General features: G+C 64.5%; 2 protein-coding genes across 2 annotated transcripts; one reads left to right on the top strand and one right to left on the bottom strand.

Moving 5' to 3' along the window:
• The first annotated feature begins 1271 nt into the window (after positions 1–1271).
• On the top strand, positions 1272–2631 carry MAFK (MAF bZIP transcription factor K). Its single transcript, XM_016212964.2, has 2 exons — positions 1272–1459; positions 2088–2631. Exons 1-2 carry the CDS (start codon positions 1424–1426, stop codon positions 2505–2507), a joined length of 456 nt encoding a protein of 151 aa, XP_016068450.1. The 5' UTR covers positions 1272–1423; the 3' UTR covers positions 2508–2631.
• Positions 2632–7081: 4450 nt separating this feature from the next.
• Positions 7082–13356, bottom strand: TMEM184A (transmembrane protein 184A). The gene is made up of 8 exons (XM_016212965.2): positions 13129–13356; positions 10264–10429; positions 9787–9877; positions 9610–9685; positions 9412–9503; positions 8667–8836; positions 7945–8139; positions 7082–7308 (listed from the first exon to the last, which is right to left on the bottom strand). Exons 1-8 carry the CDS (start codon positions 13354–13356, stop codon positions 7082–7084), a joined length of 1245 nt encoding a protein of 414 aa, XP_016068451.2.
• Between the last annotated feature and the right edge of the window lie 6010 nt (positions 13357–19366).

The raw sequence follows: 19366 nt of genomic DNA, 5'->3' as shown, positions 1-19366 counted from the left end.
CAGGAGCCCCCTGACTGTCCCCAGCCCAGCCCTGCTCTCCATGACCCATCGTCAGCGCCCACGAGAATGGCCCTGATGAGGGTGACGATCCTGCCTTGATTCTGCAGCCTGGGGTGGTGAGGGGTGGGCAGAGGGTCGGGGCTGGGCCTCCACCCCACCCACTCGGCTCCGATTCGGCTCCTCTCTGGGGCCCAGGACGCTCCGTGGTGGGTTCTCTGCTGTTCTGTCTGTCTGTCTGGTGTCAGGACATCGGGTGGACCTGGCACTACGAACATAACAGCCAGCCAGCGAGCCTGGTGCCCGTGCCCCCCCATCGCCACTGGGGCACAAGGATTTGTTTGCTGTCCCACAACCTGTGGTGTCTGCACCGTTGGCCCCAAGCCATTGTTGCTGTGGGCTTCTCTGTTTCCATGACGACCATGGGGGCTGGCTACTTACCAAGGTCGCCATGGCAACTATCAGAGGGGAATCATGCTTGGGATGCTTGGCTGGCTTTTTCATGAATGATTAGAATGTGTGACACAATGCAGACGCGAAAACCAGAAGGGCGGGCGGGCGGGCGCGGGGGCTGGCGGCGGGGACAGCGCCCGCCAGACAGGCAATGCGCTCACCAGGCAGTGGCTCCCCAGCTCACCGTCTGTCCTGGGCTGGCCCCCGCCCACCCTCTGAGCCCCAGGTCAGGGCTGTGGGGCAGCCCAGTGGAGGCGGTGATGTCACAGCCGCAGCGCCCTCGGCAGAGGTAGGCCGGCCGGGAGGGCGGGGCCGGGCTCCAACACCCCTGGCTGGGGTGAGCTTGGCAAGGCCGGGGGCTCCCCTACGGGGCCCTCCCTCTCAGGGGTAGCGGGGGGCTCTTGCCGGGGCAGGTGCTGGCGGTCCCGAGGCTGGCGGTCCCTCAGGTGCCAGGGGAGCCCATTCTCGGGAGAGCCCCTACTGTGCGCACTTTGGCCCTTAAGTGTGGCGTTCTGTGCCTCACAGGTGCACACGCCTGAGCTTAGGGGGAGACAGAGGGATGCACACGCCTGAGCTTAGGGGGAGACAGGGAGAGACAGAGCTGGAAGCAACAGCTGCTCAGCCTGGCATCACCCCTGGGTGCTGGCACTCTCGTCATGGGTGGGGGGGAGGGGCACTCGGATGAGATGGGTCTGGCCACTCCTCAGGCTGTTGTGGGAATGGGGGGCACTGCCGGACATCCACCTGGGTCCCTGGGGGAGCCCCTCAGTTTGGGCAGGGCTCACCGAGCTTTTGGGGCACCAAGACTGGCCTGGAGTGAGGACCAGCTGGGCCTCCTCGGAGTCTCTCCGCAGTTGGGGTGGCCCTGCTTCGGTCCCCAACCCAGCGGGACCTGACCTCGTTCGCTTCTGTGTTCTGTGCTTTTCCAGTTACGATTTCCAAGCAGTTCTGTCCGGGTGACTGTGCCCAGGTTATGACGACTAATCCCAAACCGAACAAGGCATTAAAGGTAAGGGGGTGAGAGTGGGCGGACCCCGGGCCGCCTGCCCCACCCTTTCCTGAGAGCCCGTCCCTCCCAGGTCCGCCCGCACGCTGAGGAAGGCCCTGTCACCTGGCACAGGGAGGGGGCTGTGGGCTGGAGGAAGTGGCACTGAAAGGGGGGGTGACCGAGTCGGGTTGTGGCCTCAGGAGATGCTGGCCCTGAGGTCCAGGAGGATGCCTCCTGCCTGGAGGGTGGTGGTGGACCCCAGGCGTGGGCGCTGTGGCCCTGGCCCCGGGGCCTGGCCCTGACTGCCCCTCCCAGCTTGAGGCTGTCTGCGCCCTTGGGCCCCTGTCTCTGGTCTCGGGAGCTGAGCAGGGTCTCCATGCATTTGTGGGCTGTGCACCCTCAAGCTTCCTGTTCCCCGCCTGCCCGTGTCCTGCTCCGGGCACGAGGGGGTCACAGGGCAGCACCCACAGGGGCCGAGGCCTCGCAGGTTCCGGTGGCCAGTGCAGCCGGCCAGCCTGCATTACAGCCCCGTCTGCACATGTCCAGTGACCCCTGGTGGGTGGGGGCCGGCCCGAGGTGCGGAGGGGCCGCCAGGACCCCGACCCTTAGCCGTGCGTGGCCCGGTGCTGACCGGTGCCCGGGCCCGCAGGTCAAGAAGGAGGCGGGTGAGAACGCCCCGGTGCTCAGCGACGATGAGCTGGTGTCCATGTCGGTGCGCGAGCTGAACCAGCACCTGCGCGGCCTGTCCAAGGAGGAGGTGGTGCGGCTCAAGCAGCGGCGCCGCACGCTCAAGAACCGGGGCTACGCGGCCAGCTGCCGCATCAAGCGGGTGACGCAGAAGGAGGAGCTGGAGCGGCAGCGCGTGGAGCTGCAGCGGGAGGTGGAGAAGCTGGCCTCGGAGAACGCCAGCATGCGGCTGGAGCTGGACGCGCTGCGCGCCAAGTACGAGGCGCTGCAGACCTTCGCGCGCACCGTGGCCCGCGGGCCCGTCGCGCCCTCCAAGGTGGCCACCACCAGCGTCATCACCATCGTCAAGTCCCCGTCCGTGCCCTTCTCGGCCGCCTCCTAGTGCCCGTGGCAGGGCGCCGGTGGGCGGGCGGCGGGCACGCCCCTCGTGCTGTCAGCGGGTCCGTGGAAGCAGACCCCCCGCACCCGAGTTCACGCGGGGACTCCGGCGGGGCTCGGGGCGGATGGAGAGCAGGGTCCCTGAGCCTGTGCGCCGCACGCCCCCCCACACGCCCGCACGCCCGCTCGCCTCGGCTGCCCTCGCCAGACTCGCTTTCGGGATCTGCTCTCGCCCGGGCACTGGGTGTGTGGGGAGGCCTCAGGAGGCTCCTGCCCATGTGGCTGGAGGGCCGGGGCTCCGTCTTCCACCCCTGGAGCAGCGGTCAGCATCTGCCCCCCTGCTGTGACCCAGCGGCCTGCACAGGAGTCCCACGGCCCTGACTGCTCTGGGGTCCCCGGAGGAACTGTTTGTCCCCGGGGCCAGCCTGGCAGAACCCTGTGCCCCGGGCAGCGCGTGGAGGGAGGCTGCTGGAAAGGGCATGCGCGGGGGGCTTGCAGGCGTGGGGGGCATGCCCCGTGCTACCAGGGCACCAGCAGCTCTAGGGGCTGGAGGAGCAGCTTGTTACAGGCAGTCACTGGCGGGGGGGGGTGTCCATGTGGAGAGTTGCATATGTGTTGAGAATTGTCCCCCTGCGTTGTGGTGACAGGTCCCCAGCTCCGGGAAGGAGCCAGGGACAGGAGGGGGGGCCTGGGCCAGGAGGGGAAGGGGAGCAGTTCTGGGTGGAACAGGTATGAGGCTGGCAGTGGAGCTGGGCTGCGCCTGGTTCCTGCTGCTGGAGGGGGAGAGCAGGGCATCTCCCCTCCTGCAGCAGCAAGTGGGGAGTGGAGGAGGGGGAGGGGGTGACATCCGGGAGGCAGCCGGCACTGGGCCCCAAAGCGGCCTGGGCAGACCAGCCTCCTGGGGTTACCTGGGGGGCCTGTCAGTACAGAGGGGACAGGGGACTCTGCGACCTTGGTGCTTAATCGTCGCCTGCAACCTTCGCCTGCTCTGTTGGAGCCGCAGAGCCACGGGTGACCTTGGTGACTTCTGCGGGGCTTCCTCCCCTGAGAGCTGCGCGGGCGGGCTGCCCCTCCCTGCCTGTCCTGGGAGGATGCTGGGCGAGCCGAAAGCCCGAGCCCCCCCATCGGCCCCTCCACCCAGAAAGACCCCAGCAAGCTGTGACGCCCCCCACCCGGGCAGGGTGCCCGCTGCGCCAGGAAGAGGGGCAGGAGGTGCTGTGTCCTTGCTGAGTCTGCGGCACAGGACAGAAGCTGGCCGGCCGGCTGGCCTCGGTGGTGTCCTGCCCCGGGGCCAGCGGGCTGGGCAGGCCGCACCTGAGAGCAGGGCCCGTGTGAGAGGAAGCTGTCGGCACCATGGCTGTGGTTGGTAATCCACATTGGATGTCAGTAAGGACCGTGGGGAATATTTAAAAGAGAGAATATATATATATATATAAAGTTATATATACATTTTATCGTCAGATTTTGTACCTGTTCCTGTTTGATACTGTAAACTTAGGGCAGAGCTGCAGGCTGCGCGGGTCCAGGCTGGCGGCTGGAGCTCTGCCCGTCTTCCCGCCTGCCCTCTGCGGCTCCGCTGACGCGCTGGGCCTGGGGTCTGGCCAGGTGTCCTGCCCGGTGGCTGCCCCAGTTCCCAAGTGCCCGGTCCTAGGGGATGCAGGTGCCTCCCTCCCCGGGGAAGGGGTCGTGGAAGACCGGCAGCCTCCCTCGTGCTTTCCTGTTCACGTTATTGAAACTTCACTGTCACGATTTAATATATGGATTTTTTATTTAAGAGAGAAGGCGAAGGCCGTGGTCGTGTGGGTCTGTTTTCTGTCTCCTGGGCTTCAGAGTGGGAACCCTTCCCAGAGGGTGGCCCCCACCCTCCCCAGGCGACAGGGCCTCTGCCTGCAGCTCACACCCAGGCCCTCGCCGCTGGCCACTCAGCAATTTCATTTCAATATTTATTTTTGTGCTGCTTTTACCCTGATATAAATTATTGAGGAGACCCGATGCCGTGGCCCCTGTCTGTGTGGTGTGCCCCGTGTCCCCGTCCCCCAGCCACCACCTAATTTATTGCTGTACATCTCTGCTCTGATGCTTTTGTACCTTTGCAATAAAGAATTTTCTGGTTTCAGGTTTGTCTCAGTGTTGTTGGTGCTCTGGCCATTGCGTGTGCTGTGCCCCCCACATCCCAGCCCCCGGTCACCGTACCCCTCACCCGGAGAGGGGCGTCCCCATCGGGGGCTGCTCTGAGTGGGTCTCCCAGGCTGTGAGGTCCTGAGTTGGGACAGCCCCGGGTGGGATGCCTCGGCCAGGACCCCAGTCCATGGACGTGGCCCCTCGGCATAGTGGCCGCTGTCACCTTGAGCTTGTCAACGGCAACCATAGATGTTTTCCCAGCTAAGCTGACCGGCCAACCCTGGGAGGACCCCTGCCCCAGCCTGCTCCTCCTCGGGGAGCCCCAGATCAGCAGTACCATGGCGCAAGCTGGTGACAGGCTTGTGTGTGCGAGCTGGGGAGGCACAGACCCTGGTCCCCTGCTGGGCTCCTGGGAAGTTAAAGGACACCTTGTCCCACAGGCCACCCGCCTGCTCTCTGGGTGCATTGCTGGGACCAAGACAAGCCTCTCCTGCTTGTGTGGCTGCTCCAGGCCCTGCACTGTGTCTCTGGAGGGCACGGCCAGCAAGGCCCGGGCAGCGACCCTAATCTGCCCAGGGCTCTGCTCCGCCTGCAGGGGCAGGAGCCCTGGACACCTGTTCCGTCCTCACAGCTGAACTTGTTCTGTCCACAGGCAGAGATGTCGCAGGGGCCAGGATGGAGAGAGAACTGGTCTTTGTGCAGCTGGGCCACCTCCTGTCCACTCTGTGAGCTTGGGCAAGTGGCTCAGCCTCTCTGGGCCTTCCCCGGGCTGTCGTGAGGATGGAGTGTGCATGACAGTCCTGGCCAAGCCCTTGGCATGCTGGCGCCTGGCAAATGCCGACCTCCTCCCCCTCCCAAATCACCAAGCCCAACAAGGCCGTCTATCCCCATGCACAGGGCCTGGCCCATGGGTGCCCCTGCAGCCTGGGACCCACGCATGTCTCTCGGGCCCCCTTACCCTCTGTGCACACGGCTGTGGGCACCTCAGGCCCACGGCTTTGATCCCTCCCTGTGCAAGGGCATGCGGGGCAGCATCCTCGCTCACAGGGCAGCCTGGCAGCTTGCCTCTGCCCCGCAGCCTCCAGACCCTGCTCCAGACTGCTGACTGTGATGGGGGTGGTGTGGCCACGGGAGCTGTGCGGGGGCCGACGGGGGCCTGCCAGCTGCAGAGGGTGCGATAAGTCGGGTGGGGGACTTTCCAGCGGGCACAGGGGGAGGCTCAGCCTATCTTATCAGGAAGCCAGGCTAGGCCTTGGGAGAAGCCGCTGGCCTTGAGTCTCCTGTCTCCAGGCCCAGGGAGCAAGGGGGCAGGGAAAACCCCACTCATGGTGGACACCACTGGCCAGGTCCCGCCCTGATGAGTCTCTGAGACTCTTGGCACCTCTGCCTCTTTCCCTGGTGACATGGGAGTGGGCAGCCAGGAGGAGTGGGAGGGTGGGCGCTGGGTGGTGGCCACTGGGCCTTCCCGCCTGTGGGCTCCTAGGTGCCTGTGCCACTGCCCAGCCCCTTGCACCTTTCTCGGGGCTCCCACCCCACCCTGCTGGACACCGAGACACAGGAGGGACCAAGACTTGCAACTGCTGCTGACTTGGCGCCTGGCCCCTCCTGCAACGCCCCTTCCCTGTGGTGACCCAACATCCAGGGCTGCTCCAGCTCCCTCCCCCATTTATCAGCTCCGGAGGGCGGGGCAGTGTCCAGGCTCAGCTCCCAGCTCTCCGTGCATCAACGTGTTACACCGGGGCCGGGGGTGGGGAGGACGGGGGCAGGCTCCAGGTCCCAGCCTGCCTCTGGGTTTGGCATGAGTGGCCTCACGGCCCACTGTGGTCAGGGCTGCACAGAGGAGACTGCCCCAGCCTCAGGGGGCAGGGCACTCAGTGTCAGGGTGAGCTCCTTGTCCTGTCCTGCTAGGAGCTGGGACGCTGCCCCCAACACCCAGACTTGGCATAGTGGGCCCCCTCTGACCCCCCACAGTGCCTTCATTAGGGCACCAGCCCTGTAGGAACAGAGGCTGCGAGAGTCACTAGAAAACCCAGCTGTTTATGTATAAATAAGAGTTGTTGGAAGCCTGCTGGCTCGGCTGGTGGCCCCCGGCACCCCCAGGCCCACGTGGGGTGCACCTCCCCAGGGTGAGGGCTGGCCAGGGCTCCCATGGCTGGAGGGATGTGGAGCAGTGCCCAAGAGGACCACAGCGAGGCCCAGGGGAGTCACCGCCCTCAGCCTGCGCAGACCCCATGGCCCACAGCTGCCCAGCCTGGGACCTGTCCATCAGAGAGGCCACTCTGGCACCCTGCCCCATGGTGACCACCTGAGGGGATGGTAGCTGCACCCAGCAGGTCCCTGGGCTCCACCCTCTCCCACGGGCCTGGCAGGAGGGCTCTCGGAGATGCTTGACCTTTGGCAAGAGGGTCGAGATGGGCGAGGGACCCTGTCCTTTCCTAGAGGCCAGGCTGCCCGGCCCTACAGCTCCTCCGAGGGGATCAGCATTCTCTTCTCCACGTTGCGGCTCTTCCGGTCCCCACCTGCCACGCCGGGGTGGGAGCCGGGGGCCGGGGCCTCCTGCGTGGCCTGCTGCGTGTAGTGCTGGTAGGTGGGCGAGAAGTTGTGGATGGCGTCGTGCACAATGTCCTGAGGGCTCATGGTCTCCTTGAGGCCACTGGAGATGCTCTGCATGGGTGCCGTGGGGGCTGCGGGTACAGCAGGCACGTGGTGGGGCTGGGGTCTCCCTGGGCCCGTCTCTCCCCCTCGTATCCCCAGCCCCGGGGCACAGCCTGCTCCTGCCCTCCTCGTGCTGCCCAGGGCAGGGCTTGGCCAGAGGGGCCCCCAAATGCCAGTCAGTCCAGCTCCTCCACAGTGCTGTCCCAGCCGGACCCCGGCCAGGTCGCAGGTGGGGAGAGGCCCTGGATGGCCAGAGCAGCCACAGGCCATTGCTGCCCAAACGGGTCATTCACTGGGGGCGCCGGCACCAACCAACCTTTGTCTCCCAACCCTCTCAGGCTGGTCCAGGCACCTGGGTGTGGTGGGCAGGGGCCCTGGGGCCCAATGTCCGGTCCAGCCATCTCTGAGCTCAGGCCACCTGCCCCCGGCCACGGCTGCATCCTGCCTGGTCTCTCCCCTAGACCAGGTGCAGACAAGGCACCCGTCCCGGGCATGGTCCTCCCTGCCCACGGAGCTGACATTTCCCATGTGCTGGACCCAGGTGGGGAGGTGGCGCGGAAGGCACCCGGGGAGGGCGGGGCTGGCCACGTCCCATGCCATGCCCGTGGCTGTGCCATTCCAGGAGCTCCACCCTTCTCACCGGCTGGCTGGCAGGGCCCACCTACCTGGCGAGTTGTCCTTCTCCGAGTACACCTGGCAGGTGAAGGCGTAGCGCAGGGCAATGGAGGCAAAGAGCATCTCGATGCAGATGATGAAGTTCTGGTAGCCGGCGGCCAGCGTGCCGGCCCCCACCCTGCTCCCGTCCAAGATCTGGACCTCAGGGATGACCCCACACTTCTCCAGGATGGCCAGCAGCATCCCTGGGGGGTGGGGACAGCCACTTAGGCACCCACCTGGACAAGAGGCTGGGCTGGAGCTGAGCCAGCCAAGAATCCCACTGCCGCCTGCCTTGGGGGCTCGGTGGGGGTCTGCAGGGAGGACAAGGCTCAGGCCCCCACAGAGGCCCCCACCCTAGCCCTGGATGTCTCACCCATGCAGTCCCGTTCCTTGCAGGGGGGAGACGGAGGTTCAGAGGGGCTCCAAAGCTGGGGTCTTGGCAGAGCAGATACCCAAGAATTCCCCACGACCCCAGACCTGGGCCCACCCCTCACTGTCCTCCTGTGCCAAGTGGGGTTGCGGGTGCCCACAGCCTGGCCCGGGGCCAGTGGGACAGGGCCCCTCTGCTGCTCTGTGCCCACTCCTCCCACCACGGGCCAACCCTGCACCCAAGCTGTGCGGCTTCAGCTGAGAGGCCTGTGCTACAGCCGGGGAAACAGACTGGGCCCGAGGGCCTGGGCGTGGAGGTGAGATTGGGACCAGGCTGTCTGGGCTCCGCGGCCCCACCTACCCTGCCAGAAAGAGAGAAAGATGACGGCCTTGATGGTGAGGAACTTGAGAACGGGCTCGAAGGGCTGCAGGAGCTCCCTGGTGGCGAAGTAGAAAAGGAACAGGGCGTACATGGCCAGGCTGACGGAGGCGTTGTAGATGAGGGTGACATACAGGTAGCCACTGTGGACGCTGAGGGCAGAGCGGGGGCTGGGGGTCAGGGCGGGCCCCACAGTTGTGCCAGCAGTGACCCAGAGGGCCAGGTGGCACCCGAACGGAGGAGCTGGGGGGCGCTTGCCGGAGGGGGGGGCCGTGCAGGGCGTCCCGCCCCAGTGGTAGGGTCGTGGCCCTTCTCCTGCCCCCGCCCCCTCCACCTGGGCACAGCCTAAAGGGACGGGCCCTCTGCACTGTGGACACAGGCGTACACGTGCCCGTGGGGGAATGTGTCCACGTGAGCATGTGTGTGCTGTCATGCGTGAGCGTGTGTGTGCATGTGTGTGTGCTGTGTGCATGTGGACCTTGGCCCGAGTGCCCTTGAGTCCAGCCCTTGTTCCCCTTTGGGTGGGCCCATTGCTGCCTGAGCCTCGAAGCCCTGGGCTCCTCAGGCACACAGGTGACAAGGGCAGGTCTCTGGGCCACAGACTCGCCCTGGCACTTTTGGGAGAGGAGGAGAGGCCTGTCCTCAGGTGCTGAGCTCTCCCCTGAGCCCTGCCGCCCTTGCGCGTGTCCCCCCCTTCCAGCTGGGCCCCCTCTCCCCCCGGCCTTACTTGAAGTCCCCGTCGTGGTATTTGCCGACCGCCTGCAGGATGATGGTGACCAAGGCCATGACGGGCTTCACCACGCAGAACTGCAGCGTGGCCTGGGGGCAGGGGAGCGAGGGGTGCGCATGTGGGAGGGGCAGCACCCGGGGCAGCATGGGATGGGGCGGGGCGGGGGCAGGGGGCAGGAAGCCCTCCCCCCCTCACCTGCTTGCAGAAGCGCAGAAACCCGATGGAGTAGGCCATGCCCCGCAGGCAGCAGGTGCTGTACAGGCAGCTGGACCTGGGTGTGCGAGTCCCTGAGGCCTGTCCCTGAGGACAGGGTCCCAGCCTCCCGCTGCCTGGGGTGTGGAGGGGCCGGGTGGGCTCGGGGGAGGCGCTTACCGGACGGGCTTTCCCCGAATCTCAGCCATGATGGCGCTCTCGCCCCCCAGGTACTGGAAGCAGAGGCTCAGGAAGCTATAAATGACGAAGGCTGCGGAGCCCAGGGCCCAGCGGGCACAGTGAGCCTGGGCGTCCACGTGGGCACCCCACCTGCAGGAAGTCTCCCCAGCCCACACGTTGGACCCATTTCACAGAGGACAAGCTGAGGCTCGGGTCACACACCAGGACCCTCCTATCATGGGGCTTCCGGCTTCGGCTCTGGGACGGAGCTCCACCCCTGGGGTCACACAGCAGCCGCTGGGGCTCTGACACCCACCACCCCATCTGGGGCCCTGGACACCCCAGCTGCAGCCCCTCCAGGCCCCCCAGGCACTGCTGATCCCGACTGTCGGGGCAGCAGCCCCACCGCAGGCCTTGCTCAGCCAGACTCGGCCTCCAGGACCCCCAACTGCGCGAGCCCGGGCCAGGGGCACCCACCTTCGTAGCAGTCCCGCAGGGAGTCCAGGTAGACGTAGTGCTGGTGGCTCCCGAGGAGGAGGAGGCTGAGCCAGGAGTCGAAGGAGTAGACGGGCACGATGAGCAGCAGGCGGATGATGTACCGCTGCTCGCTGGGCACCGTGTAGGAGCGCAGGTGCAGGTAGATCTGGGCGGGAGGGGCGGGCTTGGGGACGTGGCCACTGCCACCCCCTGCAGGGGACACACTCACTCCTGGTGCATGTGTCCGTTCACTCACTTGCCCATCTGAGAACCTCCTGAGGGGCAGTCAGGGTCCCCGTGGGCACAGACACTCGGGAGACAGCCTGGCATTTTGACAGGGACACGAGAAAGGCTGGTACCCTTTGACCCCTGTGGAGATTTACTCAGAAGTGAAGAAGGGAGTTCGTCATGGTCACGCACTGAGGGCCACGCACGGTGAGGGCCACGCAGTGAAGGCCACGCACGGTGAGGCCACACAGTGAGGGCCACGCAGCGAGGGCCACACATAATGAGGGCCACGCAGCGAGGGACACACACAGTGGTGGCCATGCAGTGAGGGCCACACATGGTGAGGGCCACACAGTGAGGACCACGCATGATGGTGGCTGGCTGATTGGACTGTGGTGCAGCCATGCACAAGGATGTCAGAGTGCGACATGGACATGTCAGGGAGACGAGCCAAGAAGCACCCCAAGTGTGTTGAAAACGCAGTCTAAACGGAGAAAAAATAGCACTGTCACCCCTGGACAACAGGAAATATGGGTGACCACAGCACATCTGTAAACCTTTCTACATTTTTCTACGAGGACATAAAGAAGCGACAGGGGCTTTAAGAGGAAGAGCCAGGTGCGTAGGTGGCTGGCTGGGTGGCCTGAGAGCACCTCTGGAAGGCTTCCTCGAGGAGGTGCTGTGAGCAGAGGGGGAGAGAGGGTGGGGAAGGCCAGGCGGAGCAGAGGAAGTGGCGTGCAAAGGCCTGTGTGCCCAGCTTCCTAGGGCACAGCTCGAGAACAGGTGGGGGCAGGCTGGCAGCAGGAACAGGCTCCTTATCAGCCGTTCACTCCCTCGCTGGCGCGGGAGGCAGGGCACAGCGTGACCAGCCATTAGGAGGCCTGAACTCTGCTCCTGGAGCCGGCACCGCCTGGCTGTGTGGCCTTGGCAAGCCGCTGCTCTCTCCAGCCTCGGTTTCCTGTCTTTAACGCAAGGTCCTGTATTCCTGTCTGTCCCGTTGGGCTCTGGGTGGGCAGAGGCCTGGCAGTGAGAGCGGGAAGGGGTGGAGGGACGAGGGAAGGGCCCAAGAGCTGCAGCCCGAGTCTCCGTCAGTCCTGTCCAGGTGGTGGGGCCCCAGGAAGCGCACGCGCGCGCACACACACACACACACACACACACACACACACACCCCCAGCTGGTCCCCAAGTTATAGAAGATCAGGGTTAGACAGAGGGAAACCAAGGCCCAGACTATGGCTGGAAGATCAGGGTTAGACAGAGGGAAACCAAGGCCCAGACTATGGCTGGGACTGAGACAGCCTGACCCTGGGCACTGAGTAACTGCCCCCCTTGCCGCTTCTTGTCCTACAAATTACAGCCTACACCAGACCTATAACCATTCTGCCACCAGGCAGCAAGGTGTGGCTTCATGCAAATGCCAGTGTGCCACCCACCTGTCCAGTCTACCTGTCCAGAGGCAGCTCTGTAAGATTCAGTGCAAATATTGCCTCCTACAGTCAGTCCTCCCTGATGGCCCCACAAGAAGGGACCACCTCCTCCCACCCCTCTCAGCTGTACCAGTGTCTCCCTGGCCCACCCTTACGTATTCATTGTGTCTACTTTATATCTGGTTATTTGAAGCCACGCAGCAAGCCACTCACGGAGAGGGCCACCCACTTCCCTGCCTGCCAGTCTCCTGACTGCCTGCCCCCCGCCCCGGGCTCACTTGCCAACCCATTCCCTATGCCACTGCCAGTTGAACCATCCTGAAGGGCAGCTATGCTCCCAGCTCCCCCTCAGCAGCCTTCCATGGCTCCCCAGCACCCCCACGCTGAAGGCCATTCCCCCACAGTGATGCCCAAGGCCCCTCCAGCACAGGCGGCCCTCTCCCTGGCCCGCCACGAGCTCCTGCCTCCCAACTTGGCTTCAGCGCCTCTCAGGGGTAGCCATGTCCTTCCTGTGCCTTTCTGTGCATCTGAGAATTCTCAGGACCCCCCACCGCCCGGCCCCTGGGCTCAGTGGCCACCTCCTGCTGCCCTCTCCCCGGCTCCTCCTTGCTGCTGGCCTGGCGCTTCACCTGGGGGCTGCCCTGTCGCCCCAGCTGTGACTGCTCTGGGCTGTGCACATTGCTTCTGTCCCCTGCTTCCCTCATGAGGACTCTGAGGGGCAGCCCCTCCTGGTGCCCTGTGCCCTCAGTCACGCTCTGACCCTGCTCCTGGCTCTCAGCTCCCCACAGAGCAAGTCCAAGCCCTCGACAGCACTCCCGGGGAGGCTGTGCCTCTGGAGGAGGAAGAAACTTTCCCCTCCCGGCTACGGGAGCCTGCAAAAGACCCCTGACTTATCTTAGCCTCACTCTTCTCATCTGTGAAATGGGACGATACTGCTGACCTCAGTGAACAGGCTGAGGGGCCGAGGAAATACTCTGAGTGAAGGGCCCTCTGCCCTCTGCCTGGCAGACCTCCATCTTCAGGCCCAGCTCCCCCGGCCTCCCCGCCACACCTGTGCCCTGGCCTGATGCTGCCTCTGAGAGGCCCTGGGAGCCGCCTGGCCTCTGGTGTCAACAGTGAGGCCATCACTTGAGGTCCCACCATCCCAGCAGGGCCAGTCAGGGCCTCACGAAGGGCGGGGTCCCGAGGGAGGTGCAGAGGGGAGGGCTTACCTGGTGGCAGGTGAGCACCAGGGCGGTCCACACGAAAACACCCGAGATGCCACGGGCCAGCGAGGTGGTGAGGAACAGCTGGGAAGCACCCTGGGAGCTGTTGCCCGCAGGGTCCCTCTGCAGCCCGGGGGGCTCGGTGGGCATGGCCGGTGGGGGGCCGGGTGGCAGCCAGGTTGCTGACACCAGGGGGGCACCAGCTGCTCCCAGGAGTCCTGAAGCATTACTCATCTGCAAAGGCAGGGAAGTCACGGGGAGGAGAGAGCAAAGGTGTCCGAGCCTGAGAGCAGCCCAGGGCCAGGAGGGAGGGAGGCAGGGAGGAGGGAGGGCCCCTCCTCCAGGCAGCCCAAGCGCCCTGGCATTGGTCACTGTCCCTTGTGGGGGAGCCCAGTGCTGACCATCCTGCACACTTTCCCTGACACTGGCAGCCCTGGGCGCCCTCTGCGCACAGGGACCCAGCTCCAAGGCTCGAGCTTGGGGCGCCGCCTCCTTCCCCGGGCTCAGCCACTTGGGTAGACGTCAGCCACCTGACTGTGACCTGAGGCAGTCCCCACGTCTGGTGCCTGAGCTTGTGGGGAGCCTGCTTTTTAGGGCCTCAAATACATCTGGGAAAGTGGGGGATCCCCAGTGGCCCAGCGTGCCAGGGCCGGAGTCTGGGGAGCAGGTGGCTGGGGGGCTGCAACCCAGCCCCCACTGGCTCCCTGGGACAGTCTGGGTGCCCATCTTTGCCACTCGCTAGCCCCCGCACGCCTGTTCCCAGCCGCTTGCCAACCTGCAGGGGCGCTGGGCATCTCCCTCCTCCCACACTCGCTCAAGGCCCTGTCCGGGCCGCCCCTCCTTCCTGCCCCGTCACAGGGCCCAGCACCTACCTCTCAGGCAGGAAGCTCCCGGCCCAGCCCGGGGAGGCCCGGCCTCCAGGGAAGCCTGGCTGGTCATTCATGTGGCCACGTGGCCCCTATTTGTGGCCCCATTGGGGGTGGGGCAAGGCTGCTATCTGGAGGCTGTACCAGCCCTGGGGAGGGGCGGGGACTGCTGCACCTCGGGGTGGCTACCTGAGCGCCACCTGAGCCCCCGCTGCAGGGCGGGGCTGAGGACAGGGAGGAGCGAGGGCCGTCCCCTCCCGCTGTGGACACTCTATCCCTCCTGGCCTTTGCTCAGCGGCAGCTGGCTCGCTGGAACGGGCTGGCCGCCAGGTGCCCTCACCTGCCTGTGCCAGCTGGCCGGGCAGCGGCCCCAGCCCGAGACAGGTGGGCGGGGTCTGCGTGGGTCACGGTGGGCAGAGCTAGGCTGGAGGCTTTAACAGAGCAGACCCCAAGCTGGGGGGTAGGGTGCTGGGGACACTGATTCCATTTGGGGATGAGAAGTTCTGGAAGGAATAGAGGTGGGTGTTGCATAATATAGTGGACACGCTAAATGCCTTAGAAATTGGTTATGAGAATTTCACCTTAATTTAAAAAGCTGGGTCCTCAAGAGGTGCGTTGGAAACATTTCTGTTTTTGTGGGGGGGCGAGGCAGGGAGTGACAGCTGGGCCCTGCTCGGGCGCCTGACTCGCCTGCCCGAGGTCAGCGTGGTGCCAAGGCCCCCACTCGGCCTCTGGGGGTGGCTGGTGTCTTGACCACCCTCTGGCTACAAGTGGGCTTGTGCTCCCGCGGATCCTTCGTGCCCCCGACCCTCCCCTGCCCTGGACACTGGGGGTCACAGCCCCACATTTCTGTACCCCTTTTAGAGGTGGGGATGGGGGGACCGGAGAGGCTCATCCATGTTTCTAGGGTCCACTAAGGGCAAGGGGAGGTCCAGGGCAAGACCACCAACTCTGGAATGCACCACTTGGATCCCACGCTCACACTGTCCCGCCAGGGAGCCCCAGCCCAGGACAGGCCGGCCTGGGCTGTCCCCTCCCAACACCCGGCAGGGGCAGGGGCGTCCTCTGAGCTCTGCCCCGAACCCTCTGCACCGACTTTTTTCTCCCGGTTAACTCCTGTCCTGCCGTCTCAGGTGTCACCTCCTCTCTCGCATCACCACTCTGAGTTTGCTCCCTGCCTTCCCTCCCCGGGAGCTTCAGAGCCTGGTACTACCCAGTCCGTACCCACGAGCAGGGAGCCAGTATCCTGGGTGGGCTCCCACTAGCCCAGCAGGGCTGGCGGCGTGGCCCATGCTTCCTCCAGTCCGCGAGTGCCTTGTGCCTGCCAGCCAAAGGTGCTCGCCCTGACCCCACCCGCCGGCGGCACCATGTCAGCCGTGTCTAGGGACCTGCAGACATGGGCTCAGTGTGTGCAGACCAGTGCCTGCTGCCCACTGGGACAATGGCTCGGGCTGTGAAGGGCAAAGACTCAGACGTCAGGACATGGACAGGGCTGGCAGGGACCCAGAGGACCCACTCATGTGACAGGTGGGGAAACTGGGTTTAGGTCCGTCCCAGGCGGATGCTGGGGGTGAGCGAGCTATGGCACAGCAGGAGGCACTGTGGTTAGATGCCACGGGGACTTCCCTAGCTGGAGTCACCAGGGACACCTCTGGAAGGGCTCTGAGGGTGCTGACTTCGGGAAGGGACTTTCAAAGCTCTGCCCTTTCTTCAGAAGCAGAGTGCACTGTGCAGAAAGGCGGGCGGGAGGCCTGGTGATCTCCCCATCCCAGAGCTCTGCCAGTGGCGAGGGCCAGGGGATTTTTACATCAGACTGAGCTGGTGTAGTGGCCCCTGAGGATCTGGGAAGCTCCTTACATTCAAGGCCACCCCTGCTCTGAGGTGGAGGCCAAGCCCTGTATCATTCTGGGTTGTTCTTGCAGCTGTCCTCCCTGGCATATTGTTCAGCCACTGACTCCAGGAAGGCCTCCAGAGGGCCCTGGCTCTGAGGCTTCCCCACTCCAAAACTTCTTGCACACTCTGGGCAAAGGCTTTCCCTCATGGAGCAGCTTTGGCTTCGCCTGGCCCTTCCTGCCTCATGGGTCTTATGTGCATTTTATAAACTTGGGGCTCCGATCAGCCACCTCAACAGGCCGCTTTGCTGCTCTAGGCCTCTGCTTATCTATAGAGTGGAATCTGGGGCTCTCCGCCCCTCCCTGCGGTACAACATGCAGATCTCTGCCATCACTGGGGGCCTGGGACACCCCCCCTTGCTGTGCCCTGAACTCAAGGGAAGGTGGCCATGTGGCGATCCCAGGGCCCAGAACTATGGGTGAAGGAGGATGCCGTGGGTGGGTGATGCAACCCTCCTTGGGGGAGAGGGAGGAGCCAAGCCCCTGCACAACGAACAAAGGGTTCGAGTTTGAAAATTGAGGGGTCAGCCCCTGTTGTCCAGGTGGCTGGGAGAGGCCAACTGTTCTGCTGCCCCTGGGGCTCTCTGGCCCAGTGAGGCCTGCTCCTGGGCAGCTGGTGTCATGGCCCACACCCACTCAGGAGAGGTGGCCAGGCCGGCTGGGCCTGCTTTTCCTGCCTGGGGCTGGATGCTGACCAAGCCTGTCACAGGACAGACCTGCCAGTCCAAATCTGGGAAGCTGGGCCCTCTGACCACTGTTTACTCTGACCAGGTGACTGGACTCCTGGCAGCTTTGTCAGGCCAGTCCCAGACCTCAATGCCCTCGTCCCAGTGCCTTTCACCCCAGTGACCTAATGCCCGTGGCTCTTAGCCTCGATGCTGGCACTAGACCTACTTCCAGACCCACCTGCCATCTGTGGACATCCCTGATGGCAGGTGGTTCCTCCCCCACGAGGGATGGGCTCCCCCCACTCCTTCCTGCCCCCAGCCCCTTCCACAGCTGAGGGCTGCACCCTGTGGGCTGGCAGAGACATGGTGGGGGCCATGGTGGTGGGTGGAGGAGTGATCTGACACCCCACCTCCCCAGGCCAGCCCCCTCCAGGTCCTTTGGCTCTCCCCTGGAGCCCTCCCCTGCTGGCACCCAGAGAGGGGCAGGACCTGTCACTGAGGTTTTGTCCCGACCCAAGCCACAGCTGTCGACTCAGCTAATACCCACCATGGCTGGGGGCTGGGGGCTGGGGGCTGGGGGCTGGGGTGACTGGACTGGAATCGTCGGCCAAGCACTCGGGTGCTCACACCTTCAGGTCACACATGTGGGAGTGGGGAGGGGCAGCGGCTGGACCACTAGGCCCTCTGACCTCCCAGCAATACCATGCAGAACAGGGAAGGCCTGGATGACAGCCTGTGTGGCCACCCACCAGCCTGGGGCCCTGAGCCACTCTTTCCTCTGGGCCTCATGGGAGAGAGAGAGACACACACACACAGACACACAGACACCCCCCCCCCCCCCCAAGGCCTTCCCAGCACTCTTCCTGGGACCCCTTAGTCAGGTCAGCAGGGAAGCATCACCTGCTGGTGGCCAAGACTCCTGCTCCTCACCCGGGCCAGAGTACTGGACCCAGAGCTGGGGGTCGTGGGACCCACCACTCACTGTGTCTGTGACCTTGGGCAAACTTTGGGCCTCTCAGCCTGTTTCCATGGGTGACTGGGAACCCCACGCAGGTCAGCCCTGGTCACAGCAGGGGCTCAGGAGGTGCTGGTGTCCTTGTCACCTGCTCAATGGTGGTCGCAGGCTGCTGCAGCCCAGGAACTTGGGCTTGGCGGGCTCATTCAGCCTGGTGTCCCGCCAGCCTGGTTGTTGTGGGTGGGCTTCTGTTTTCAGGCCAAGGGGCTGACTAGCCCAGTCACCCTGTCAGCCCAGGGGGACCTCAGCTGGAATCTCTGGGACTTCATTCCCTCTTCCTGTCCTTTCTGTCCTGCCCATGTCCCTCCCCAGGCCTTAGCCTTGGTTTCCAGGGAGAACCTGTGTGTGCTCTGGGCCTGTTTGTACCCGTCCGTTGCCCCAGACTGAGCAGCCAGCCCCGGGTGTGTATCCAGGGGAGCAGGGGCGCTGACCTGGGCCTGGACCAGCCAAGCAGGCCTTAGACCCTTGGTTACCAGGTGACATCTGCTCTGTCAGGGGCATGGCCTCTGGGGGTGAAGGGGCTGACTCTCAGAATGTCAAGGTGTGGGTGCTTTTCTCCAGGATCCCCCACCCCACTGGGGTGCCTGGGGCCCCAGCCTGGATACCACACCCCTTCCATGTGCACACATATACATGCACACACACATATACACATGCACCCACACAGCTCACCTCCCTGGTGGCTCCCTCAGCTGGCCGGCTGGGCCCCTTGGGCAGGTCTCCAGGCCTGAGAAGGGTGGGTGGGGGTGTTGGGCCTGCAGTGGGGCCTCCTGCCCTCCGTTGTCCTCACAGCAGCCTGGGTCAGTCCCAGATACTACTGCTCCTGGGGATGCTCTGGCCTGTCCTCAAACCCAGAAAACTCCCCACAGGTGGCCTGCCCACCCTGCCAGGCCAGCCCTACCTGCCCAGGTGCACCTAGGCCACACCCCCTGCCATGCCCTGCCCAGTCTGGGACCAGTTGTCTCTCCAATCCACAGTCCAGTGGGGGGTACAAGTTGGCTCTAGAGACTCCGATATCTAGGTGTGGGTTTTGTCTGGACCACTGACCAGGTATGGCTTTGGGTGGCTGTCCACTCTAGAAGGTGAAGTGGGGAAATATAGTGCCTACCACGCCCGGTGCATGGCTGTCCATCCCGTTGTTCACACTTCTGTTTCCCTTCCTCCCTGACTGTCCTGCATGGGGAGCTTCAGGGTGTCTTGGGACACACCCCTCCCGCTGGTTAAAGGAATGACGACATGTGGGCAGGATGAGCTCCAGTTACCAGGGAGGAGGCTGAGGCTGCGGGCTGCAAGCCCAGCCAGCAGGTAGGTGCTGTGGCTGCACAGCCCTGAGCCTCAGTCTCCCCATCTGTTAAGTGGGCACAAGGATTGTTAGGGTCCTGGATGGTGTAGGGGTTGAAGGAGGTTAACAAACGAAACACTGAGTACAGGACGTGGGTGTCTGGTGCACCATCCATGAGCCTGCAGCACCTGCTCGAGGGCTCGTGTTTCTGGGTTTTTCTCCGAGACCCGTTTTTCTTGATTTCACCCCTTTTCCCTCTCCCTCCTCTCCTTCCAGCTGCCACATTCCTCCCGGTGCCTCTCCACTCGATGCTCTATCCTGCCCTACACTGGGCTGTCCGTCCCTCTCCAGTGCCAGGCCTGGTGTGGGCAGCCTGGTGTACAGTGAGCTGTCAGCCCTGAAGGCCTCCCTTCCTGTCCTCACTGAGGATGGGCTCACAGCTCTGCCCAGCCCACCCTGGGGGCTCCTGAGGGGCTTACACAAGAGATACTGAGGCTGTGTAAGACTGCTGTCCACTGTCC

This window comes from Miniopterus natalensis, chromosome 4 (assembly GCF_054644295.1).
Source record: "Miniopterus natalensis isolate mMinNat1 chromosome 4, mMinNat1.hap1, whole genome shotgun sequence".
Classification (NCBI taxonomy): domain Eukaryota; kingdom Metazoa; phylum Chordata; class Mammalia; order Chiroptera; family Miniopteridae; genus Miniopterus; species Miniopterus natalensis.
This window is presented reverse-complemented; position numbering and strand designations above follow the sequence as displayed.

Coding starts and splice junctions, on each gene's coding strand:
- MAFK (XM_016212964.2), top strand. CDS start 1,424: ATGACGACTAATCCCAAACCGAACAAGGCATTAAAG. Junction 1,460..2,087: donor AACCGAACAAGGCATTAAAG/GTAAGGGGGTGA, acceptor CCGGGCCCGCAG/GTCAAGAAGGAGGCGGGTGA.
- TMEM184A (XM_016212965.2), bottom strand. CDS start 13,356: ATGAGTAATGCTTCAGGACTCCTGGGAGCAGCTGGTGCCCCCCTGGTG. Junction 10,430..13,128: donor TGGTGCTCACCTGCCACCAG/GTAAGCCCTCCC, acceptor CCTCCCGCCCAG/ATCTACCTGCACCTGCGCTC. Junction 9,878..10,263: donor CCTGCGGGACTGCTACGAAG/GTGGGTGCCCCT, acceptor TGGGCTCCGCAG/CCTTCGTCATTTATAGCTTC.